The following is an 11352-nucleotide window of genomic DNA, read 5'->3' as shown; positions in this document are numbered from 1 at the left end:
GTGTGCTATATTAATCATTGTCAGTATTTGAGATGCTACAATTATTTATGCCCTTTGAACGTACTTCCACTAGTAGCTCTGTTTCCGCATAAGATAGTGATGAAAGCCAGGTTTTTGTTTTGGATGTTATCGACAACCCCGGAGTATTATCGTTAGTGTTTACTTTCTTCATTACCGATCGGGTGACGAATGCATGGATATACGGCGGTAATCGCGACGCGAATACTGATCTTATAGTTGGTAGCACCACCTCGGATGGAAATTCATGACAACGTCTCAAGTATTTCTTTACGCTTTTTAGAACGAACAACTGTCTCACGCTGAGCACGTCAAATTCATGCAACAGTTCTGCAGTCGGGTAGCGACGTGGCTTACCAAGAGCAACTTTAATGACAGCGCGCTGCGCCCGTTCAAGCTCAATCATATAAGACTTTGCCGCACCACCCCATGCTCCGATGCAGTACTGCAACAGAGATTGACAGAGTGCACTGTAGACAAGTTTTTTTATATGAAGACTTGAAGCTGGTCTTAAGGATCTCATTAGGAATATAAGCTTTCGTGTTTTTTTAGCCACATTGATGATATGTAGTCTGAATGAGAGATTTTGATCAATCTGGATGCCCAGGTATTTTACCGATGCAACTCTGCTTATGTTATCGCAAGGACATCTCTGCAAGAGGGGAAACGATAAAACCGGGCAATTCTTTTGGTGCATTTTTATTTTGTGGACTGTTGGCTTGGTGGCGGCGGTTATGTGAAAACCTACAAAGTTGGACATTATATATTGCATAACATTATATTTTAAAGGTTTTATTTATTAACAAAATAATTACACATTTCATTAGAAAGTCATTTATTTTACACACTACAACTACTATACAAATACAACAATATAAGTCAACAGTCTTCTAATATTATCTAAAGTAGGAAGACAATAATTCTAAAAAGATCTTACTGGACGGAACATTACCAAGGCACATCATAATTTATATTTACAAAATGAGATCAAAAATATACAAAACACTATAAAACAAGTTGTACTCTTATAATAATTTTTATAAGCTACCTATTTACATAAAACGTAATAGAAACAAAACTACTACTTAACTTTACTCATGAAAATATTTAAACAATCTGCTATATAATGTTATCCCTGTCTTTTATATTGAAAAAATCGCTCGAAAGACAAAGACAAAACATTGTATTGTTTATCCACTAACTTTTTTCATAGTAAGTGGGTAAGATTTTTATAATTATATATTTTTTTTACTGAAAGATTCAACATGTACACAAATCTTTTCTGGGAAAAGTTCAGAAATTAAAATAAATATTAAATATTATTATAATACATAAAACGCAGTATTTTTCAAGAACCATCATTAAACGAAACCTGTAAGTTGTATTCTTAAAAATAATACTTTTAGCTCTGTTACATACAGGACCTATAATATAATAGACATTTAAATATTACATAATTTTAAAAGAAACAAATAATTTATATTCGCTTAAAGAAATTTAATAATAAAACCAATTAGCATAAAATTTAAACATGCAATGTTTCCTTAATTTTTTGCACCTGCTAGCAAATTAAAATGTTTATATAAAGTCAAAACTACACACGTACACAAGAAAGAATTATGTTGTTTTCCGATAGAGGTACCTTTTTTATAACTATTTTTTTTTAAATATTTCAGAGGCCATACTTCCATTAATAATTCATGTGTTTATCACAGCACATAACTAATTGTAAATAGAAATTGTACTAACACCGATCTGGGGCTATACTCCCTTCGATCCCAACTGATTCGATTTTGAATTCCGAGTCAATTGTCAATTTTGATTCGATCGTGATGCGATCCCGATCAAATTCGAATCGAAATCGACATCCTTTTAAATAATAATAAAACACTTTATTTGTCACAATAACAAGAAATTACACGTAACACAAACTCAAATTAAAACAGTTATCTAAACATGTGGGCAAAGGCGATCTTATCGCTAAAAGCGATTTCTTCCAGACAATCTTTGCGTTAACTGGAGAACTTTAGTTAGGAAGTATAGTAACGTTATTTGTATAAGAAGTAGGGATGAAAAATATAAATATTATTAAATATATAAGTTATAGTATACTCGAATGCCTTAAGCTAATTTCAATTTCGAAATTGTTGCGGATTTGACATAAGGCATCTTTTAAGTGACTCGTAATTTGCGATATTTCTTATCAAATCGCTTTGTTTTTTTAGAACTTCGACACTAAAATAAAATAAAGCATTTCAGCTAAAACCCCGGATTTAAAGCTACAATTTGAGGCAAGCGGTACGATCGAGCACAGATTAATATAAGTGTTAAGAGTATTAAAAAACTGAAATCGAGATGTTTCGATTTTCAATCCGCTTGGGCGTGAGGTGCAGTACTCAGTCTTACTAATTTTCATCTTCCGTATCCAAGCTATCTATTGGAAAATTGGGGTTGAGGATTGGGCTTTTACCATTCGAACCGGAGGGAGAAGTAGACATGCCTACAAGATTGTGCGTTAGGCTGTGTCGTCTCAAATCGCAGTTTCTCCTAAACACTTTCCCACACGAGGAGCAGTTGTAAGGTTTGATGTCCGTGTGGGTGAGAAGGTGGGTCTTCAGATTGGATCGCTGGTTGAAACTTCGGCTGCAGACTGGACATTTGTGGGGCGACTCCTCCATGTGGAGAATTTTGTGGACAGCGAGTGTTCTGGACTGACAGAAACCTTTGCCGCACTCCATACACTTGAACGGCTTTTCCTTTGAATGTATGTATCTGTAAAGAAGAAAAATAAGTTAATAAACATGGTCATAGGCCCACAACAATGGTCATAGCCAATAGGTCTATATAACATTAGGTATATATAGACAGCTAGTGCAGTTACAAAACATAAATGATTGCTGGCTTGCATTACATGGATCCTCGGTGGGTTTGTTAAAGGAAGTTAGAGACAGCAACATAATTATTTTAGAGATATACAAACACTACATACGTGTAATATTTGAAATGAGAAGTAGACTAGTTTTTTTATAATGTTTCTAAGTGATTGAACTATGTTATAATCAATATTGACAGGAATAGAAAGATAACTCTAAGGCCGTCAGTAATTTGGTACATGGCAGTCTAGCAAAAAGTTTAATTAATCTTGAATATTCAAATTAATTCATAAACAGGTTTTGTGTAAAATTTAATACTTATAACTTTTATCAATTTCTAATGATTCAAGCGCAATTACAATTTATATTACGTCCATTTTCTAATATTACTATGAGTCTTCAATTAGGCCTACAATAACCATCTGCAAGCGCGGAATTTATAATATTACTTTTAAGATTTGTACGTTTGTTTGATTAAATTGATATTTGGTACTACTTTTCATATTATTTTTTATGATTGTTTTTTAACTTATCAAAAGTACTGCAATATTTTTTGAAGGATCAAATACATTAATTTGGTTATCTTAAAGCGCACGCCAAAATATTTGTGATTCATATTTCCTAATCTGTTTCATTTCAGGTGTAATAAAACGGTCTTAAGCTAAGTACTCACATATGGTTTTGCTCGATAGTTTTACTCCAAATCGAGCAATAACCACCGTGTGGACCGCAAAACTGACAGCTCGAAGGCTCGCTTCTCCTCGAGTCTTCTCGCCGGCTCGATGGAATTAAATATTATGTCAAATATGTGAGTACTTAGCATTATGTCATGTGAAAAATAAACAACATTTTTATATTTTTCGATATAATTATATTGGGCATAAATGTTGAATAGGTTAAAAGTTGCTGTATAGCAAATTTCTCCAAAACATAATAATAATAATTATGATTTACTCAAGTTGGCTATTTTGCACCCCAGTCATACTCTAAACTAACTAACTCAGTACTCTAACAGTAAACTAGAGTTTAAATTATTTAAATTTAAATTGAAACACCTGTTGAACAGTTGATTGGAAAAAAAATCAGTACAGAATGGTCCCAAAACAACTGTTCAATAGATGTTTAGATCTTTTGTGGTAAGACCGTTAACGTTTAAGGTGAAATTAAACAGAAATAAAACTGGAAACGAAATTATTGATGTAATATTAGCAAAAGTATCTCTACAATTCGCAAAAATACCGTTCCAGTATTTTAGAACTCTTCTTTTGAAGTTATTTGATACTTATTATGTGAATCCGTAAAATTCGTATTCGATTCCAAGCAATATTGTCAAGATCTTGTGTTTACTGATGTATTTAATTTCATAAATTATTTTACTAACCGACTTAAAAAGAGGTTATAAATTCGACGCGTATGTATGTAATATTTCCAGAACTGCCAAATTTTCGTATACCTACTTATGTTAGTCTATATCAGCGTCTGAACAAATGTGCCAAATTTCAAGTGTATGTATGTATATTTTATGTTTGTGTTCGCATATCTCTGGAACTACCATTCCGATTTTAGTAATTCTTTTTTTTACTAAGTATTGCTCAACTTAGGGAATAGTGCAAGTTTAATTAAAATCGGTTCAGTAGTTTTGGAGATAGGGAGTTTTAATTATCAATTACGTCCAATTTTGAAGTCGGTTTTATCTTTTTAAAATACAGTTATGTGTTCATTATTTAGCACCATCTTAAGCTCTGTATCTAAAATTGAAATAATTATTATGATATTGTTAATTAAGTTGTTAAAGAGTTTTAAGTTTGCCAATTCAACAATAATTTATCATTTTTAGGGTTCCGTACCTCAAAAGGAAAAAACGGAACCCTTATAGGATCACTTTGTTGTCCGTCTGTCCGTCTGTCAAGACCCTTTTTCTCAGGAACGCGTGGAGGCATGAAGCTGAAATTTATATCAATTACTCAGGTCTACTGTCCCTTGAAGCTGTGAAAAAATCAAACTTCTAAGCCAACGCAATCAAAAGATACAGCCGTTTATGCCGCAAATTTTCGACACTTGCAAGGGAATCAAAACCTACAGGGTGCTTCCCGTGAACTCAGAATCTTGAAATTTGGTACGAAGCAACGTCTTATAGCATAGATAAAGGAAAAATTACGAAAACCATAAATTTTTAGTTACATCACATAATATATTTTTTTTTTATAATTTTAAACTTACTACCCATTTCCTCATAAACGCGTAGAGGTATTAAATTGAAATTCATACTAAATACTCAGGTCTATAATACCTTTAAGCTGTCGGAACCCTCGGTGCGCGAGTCCGACTCGCACTTGGCCGGTTTTTTAAGAAACGAGATGACTCGGTGAACTTTGTATTATTTCTCTCCATATACAGGGTGTAACAAAAACAAGTGATAATACTTTAGGGTGTGTACGTGTTCCTTGTAGAGAGTTCACTGTGAAAGTAGCAGCGCTGAAAGACCAAAATTTTTTTTCACTTTTGTATGGGGAAACTCGTGACGCTCGGGCTCTTGCCCATACAAAAGTGAAAAAAAATATTCGTCTTTCAGAGCTGCTACTTTCACAGTGAACTCTCTACAAGGAACATGTACACACCCTAAAGTATTATCACTAGTTTTTGTTACACACTGTATAAACCTTCCTTGGACTTCCATAAATATTTTAAGATTATAAAATCTTATATCTTTAAACGAGCAATTCATGTATATCTATAATAATAATAATAGCTCCCACACCGGTTTCGGTGACGGTGGCCGGTTTCATTGAAACCAGACCAGGTACGCAGGAGTGATTTTATAGTGCCCAAGTGTGTGCGCAGTACACAAGAGCACTCTCTATTCCTTTACTCTCATAACCCAGTGGGACGGAAGACCGACACGACTGGCGAGAGATCAGGCGCAGGACCGACTTTTTGCATGCCCATCCGACGCATGGATCATCTTACTTGTCAGACAATCAGGTGATCAGCCTGCATTGTCCTAACCAAACTTGGAAATAACACGTTTCCAACGCGGGATTCGAACCCACGACCTCCGGAGTCGAGAGCGACGCTCTAACCACTAGACCACGGTGGGGTATATCTATACATCTATACATATAAATAAAATTGGAGTGTCTTTTTGTAATATTAAAATAACCGTTTTTTACTACATGCATATGAATATTTATACGGTACTTACACCAAAATAACAATTTTTAGAATTTTTGTCTGTCTGTATGTCTGTCTGTTTGTTCCAGCTAATCTCCGAAATGGCTGGACCGATTTTGACGGGACTTTTATTGGCAGATAGCTGATGTAATAAGGAGTAACTTAGGCTACTTTTTAACCGACTTCCAAAAAGGAGGAGGATTTTTTTTTACTTTTTTATTTTTTACCTATGTATTTAACATTTTGTTGACGCGGACGAAGTCGCGGGTAAGAGCTAGTGTAATATATAATTGGAATCGCGGAATCGGCTCCAAGGATTTTCATGAAATTTAGTATATAGGGGGTTTTGGGGGCGATAAATCGATCTAGCTAGGAAATGTCATTTTATTCGTGTTTTATCGAATACCGAGCAAAGCTTGGTCAAATAGCTAGTCTGTTATTTATATAGACAATAATGTTTAAAATATGGACCCTAAAGAAAATATTAACGTTTATATACATAGTATATTAATAATAGTATAAAAATATTGTTGTATGTGCCGGTCTAAAACTAACATCTACCTTCTTACAAAAGAAGACATGTATTTAAAACAAACAAAGCGTTTATCAAAAGTAACGGATTCTTTGTAATTAAAAATTTTTTTTCGTATATTTATAAAGAACGTCTTTAACATTCATTGTAACATCAAAAGTAGTATCCCAAGAAACATTTTACATAAAGCCCGTCACAGACTTAGCTATAATATATATTAATATACCGTACTATGATATAGGTACCTATATTATAGTAGCTACCAGAAATATATATTATAGCGGAGTGTGCGGTCACGCGAAAATTAGTATAGAAAATATATAGTAACATGCCTAGCTATAAAAATATTAATATACAGGGTGTAACAAAAACAAGTGATAATACTTTAGGGTGTGTATGTGTTCCTTATAGAGAGTTCACTGTGAAAGTAGCAGCGCTGAAAGACCAAAAAATTTTTTCACTTTTGTATGGGCAAGCGCCCGAACGTCACGAGTTTCCTCATACAAAAGTGAAAAAAAAAATTCGTCTTTTAGCGCTGCTATTTTCACAGTGAACTCTCTATAAGGAACACATACACACCCTAAAGTATTATCACTTATTTTTGTTACACCCTGTATATTATTATAGCTAAGTCTGTGACGGGCTTTATACAAGAACATTATCGTAACGATACCATCACTAGTTCATTTAATACGTTAAGAAACGGACACCTGTTAGTAAGTTATTCTGATGGTGTTAAATTTATTATAACATTGACAAATAGCGCGTGACTCTCAACAGATCACCTGCCTGTGGATTTTTATATTTATTTAACCCTCACAAAACTAGCAGATGATTTCTTACGTCACAACGTTTGCAAATAAAAGAAGGCAGAATCGATGATAATAATTTAAGCAATTAATGATTATGATAACATAAATAGATAATGTTGTATCGAGAAAGAAGTATGAAATCTCAGGTTGTTGAAATTTCAAATCGTGTAGGTACCTAATGGCGGTTATGCAAATAAAGAACAATGGGCATTGTACAAAAAAAAATCACATGTACTTTTTATATTTTTTTTCGTTAAAATAGGGTATTTTAAGAATATGAATTAAATAATTTTGAAATTCATTGGCTAGTTTTTTCTCAAAAAAATTTTTAAAGTTTCGCTCTGACGTCATCATCGGCCGCCAATTGACCTCTGCATATGTTTTAAATTTCCTTTCAATCTTATTTAAAATGGCTGGTTCGTCAAATGCAAGTTCTCATTATGTGAAAGCTGATACGAGAAGCTTACCAAAAGTTCGAAACGTAATGTTGGTCGAATTTATTGCTAATTTAACGCCATTGAAGGTCAAACAAAGGTTAAGCGTATTTGTTCAAAAATATAAGTAACTAATGGGTATTTTTTTCGTTTATATACAGAAAAACGATCACTGACCTTATTCCTCAAAATGTTTTTGTAATGAGCAAAATTAAAAAAAAATGGACAATCCCCATTGCAATAAATTTAATTCTTATAAAATCATAATATTAAAATAAAGATAACCAAAATAAGATATTAAAAAGTATTTTATAATACTATCAACTTTGTAATGATACAAAAAAACATTTATTCAACAACCAATATAATCATTAATATCACTTAAACAAATAACACCGAGGAGTGAAATTATGACGTGTTCAAAGTAATATAATACGTGTAATAATCGTTAAGATAACTATAATCTATGATTAAGAGTTACACGTCGGCCATGAATGAAAAAATATTTGGATACAAGATCGAAGATTAGAGGCGACGGGCCCGGCGAAGCGGAATGACGGGCCGGCTAGGCCTAACACAACCTGACAAAGCTGATTCAACTAGCTTGGCGACTCCGATAATCACGTGACATCGACTAATACTCTCCCATAAGCACTACGACTTAATCGTAGAATAGTCACGATTAATGCAAACAGGAAACAGTGAAATATATCGATAGTTTGGATGCATCGAAAAGTAATATCCATACCGATTTATAAGACAATATTATGGCTGCGGAGAACAAAGTTTTACGACTTAATGCTAGATAAAAAGTTGTAAAGTTTGGTAACATTAAGTCAGCCATAAAAAGGTTGGATGATTTGGAATTTCATAATAAAACGTCCAGATAATAAGTTGAATAAATAAACTCGAAAACATTGTCCTAATCTTAATTTTGTTACATTTTTTGTGTCAATAATCCTCAACGTCAAATTCTTGTGGTGATTTGTTAAAACCTGCCCGCCCCTTCCATTATAATGTATCGTGTCATCGGACGTCGAAGCTTCGACGGGCCGGCTCGGGTTAACCCTCCGGCGTCCGAACGAAATTTATTTTATTGCCTTCGAGATACGGTGATTCGGGTAGAAATCGCTGGGACAGGTGTTAAAATTCGACACCTTCGTTTTTTAACCGGCCGATAAGCATAGATTTTTTAATTCGGTCGTCCTATACGTAAATTTTTATTGGACTCTTTCGACCCCGTGTTTTCGAGATTACATCGGCGATAAAAGGATTCACGGAAAGGGAATTCGAAAGATTAATACGAGTAAAATGAATATGTAAAATTAAAACATCGGCTCGCAGATTAGCGGTGGTTTTGTGAAATAATTTACGAGCGTGACGAACGACCGCCGATACCATCTGCTCGGTCGTACTTAACCCTTTTTGTTTGAAATATTTTGCCCCACCGCCATTATTCAAAAGTTCATAACGTTCGCGTCGAAACTCGACGACCGAAATCTTTTATTGATATCGAAAAATGAGAATCGTGATCCTCTAAAACGTTTTTCGACACGGTCGCGTTGTTTTTCGTTTTGCGAATGCGTCGAGATATCTGTCACGGTCGTATTCTAAAGATAAAATAAAACAATAGTCAGGTATTCTTCAAGGCCAGTGATAAGAGATTTGATGATAATCAAGAGGACAGAATAATCCTACAACTGCAAAATATTTGAAGGTCAAAAGATCAAGAAGTCATTCGTCACTCACGCTTGGATACAAGTTCCAAATCAGTGTAAACAAAAAAACGATGCACGTTGTGCATCAACAACAAAAAGAAAACATTTTAACAATATATCATCAAGTAGGAAATAAAAAATCAAAGCTATTCATATCGCCTTAACGATTTCAAACTACTTAATGGAGGTGAATATCCAACGTAAATAATGCTCGTGATTATAATTATATTACCTGTGATCTCGGAGATGGTCTTGCCGTCGGAAGGCCTTCCCGCAGATGTCGCAAGAGTATGGCCGCTCGTCCGTGTGCGTCCTCTCGTGGATCAGGAGATTGTAAGATTTAGTGAATTGTCTATTGCAAAATTTACAAATAAATTGCTTCTTGGTTCGAGCCCCGCTTCCTGTAGTTTTCTGCTTACTCGATATACTACTACTAGTCGATGAAGTGGAACTGTTCGTTGATTTGGAACTTGATGAGTTTGAAGGCTGTGGTGATAGAGGCTGAGCCGGACTTCCATTCATTTGCTGCTGATACATAGCGTTTAGGAGCAGGCTCGGGTATCCGTTGTCTAAATTTTGTGATGAATTGTAGCTATAACTTTTCGATGATGGTTCCAAGTGATCGTCTAGATTAAATTCGTCATCGTTATCGAGTAATGCCAGATCCTCCTCTACTTCCTCTGATAAATCGACGTCTTCGGCCGCTAGAGCATCAGGTAGAGGATATTCTTCTGGTGTTTTAGGTGACATTACTTTCGAGGTAGTTTCTGCTACGTCAGTTTCACTAATCTTCGCACTGGCAGTGGCTAATCTCAAAATATCTTGCTTCGAGGATGTGCTATTGCTTTCTATTACACTAGTAGATGCCGGGCTGTTTACGGAGGAAACCGACGTTAGGCGTTGGAGAGTCAAATAAGATTCTAGTGCCTGCAGATTTAAGGCGGCAGCTGCTGCGGAGTTCGAGGGCAAAAGGGCAGCTTGTTGCAAGGAATTCATCATGGCGTTTTGCAACGATATAACCACACCTTGCAACGATCTTTGCAGCATATTCTCTTGAAGGAGAGCAGCTGACGTTATCGATATATTTAAATTAGCAGTCGATGGAGAAATGGGTCCCTTACTTGTACTAGTTTTATCCTCCTGGGCCGGAGCACTGATGGCGAGCAGGCTGTTCATGTCTGTGGATTTCGAGTCCTGGATTTGGAGGTTATTCTTCAACTTGATGATGGCACTTTCCAATGAGTTCAATGTTTTGTTTCTCGACGTGTTTTGTTCTTGCATCTTAATGTGTCATCGGGCACGGTTAGCACGTGTGCGCGGTGGGGGGCTATCGCGTGCGCATGCGACGATTCAGTGACGATTCGATGTCGTTACGCGGCGTGCGAGGCGGCTGTGCGGCGCGGTGTGACTGAGCCGGCGGGCAGCCCGCGTTCGCCCCGCCCCCGCGTCCCCCCGCGCCCGCCGCGCCCGCCTCACAAAAGTTCTCTATTTTAGGCAACTCTTTGTATCGTAATGGTCAGCTCACGTCGCTCCACGAACGTGCCCATGAGAACAACGGTGCGCCGGATCCGTTGAGCCCTTTCAATTGTAATGAGATTCTCAATGGAATAGGTCGGGCTTGGGAAAACAATCCGACGACTCCATTTGTTATCGATCTAGGTCATAGGCCTATACTCTACACTATAGAGTATAATATACCTATTATATAGAGTTAGGTACTTTATGTAACCTTAGCTTCGAAACTAGTACTGATAGAGTCGATTTGGCTAGGAATTTCTCCGCATATAAATTTCA

The 11352-nt window shown here is 35.7% G+C and overlaps 1 protein-coding gene across 1 annotated transcript; it reads right to left on the bottom strand.

Annotated features, from left to right (window-relative positions):
- Positions 1-2150: 2150 nt before the first annotated feature.
- Positions 2151-10948, bottom strand: LOC121735274 (protein sister of odd and bowel-like). Its single transcript, XM_042126045.1, has 2 exons — positions 9791-10948; positions 2151-2790 (listed from the first exon to the last, which is right to left on the bottom strand). The coding sequence occupies exons 1-2, from the start codon at positions 10837-10839 to the stop codon at positions 2424-2426; spliced, it is 1416 nt and encodes a 471-aa protein (XP_041981979.1). The 5' UTR covers positions 10840-10948; the 3' UTR covers positions 2151-2423.
- Between the last annotated feature and the right edge of the window lie 404 nt (positions 10949-11352).

The sequence above is a fragment of the Aricia agestis genome, chromosome 17 (assembly GCF_905147365.1).
Source record: "Aricia agestis chromosome 17, ilAriAges1.1, whole genome shotgun sequence".
Lineage (NCBI taxonomy): Eukaryota > Metazoa > Arthropoda > Insecta > Lepidoptera > Lycaenidae > Aricia > Aricia agestis.
The sequence above is the reverse complement of the archived record's forward strand: the minus strand, read 5'-3'. Positions and strand labels throughout refer to the sequence as shown.

Coding starts and splice junctions, on each gene's coding strand:
- LOC121735274 (XM_042126045.1), bottom strand. CDS start 10,839: ATGCAAGAACAAAACACGTCGAGAAACAAAACATTGAACTCATTGGAA. Junction 2,791..9,790: donor GACCATCTCCGAGATCACAG/GTAATATAATTA, acceptor TCTTCTTTACAG/ATACATACATTCAAAGGAAA.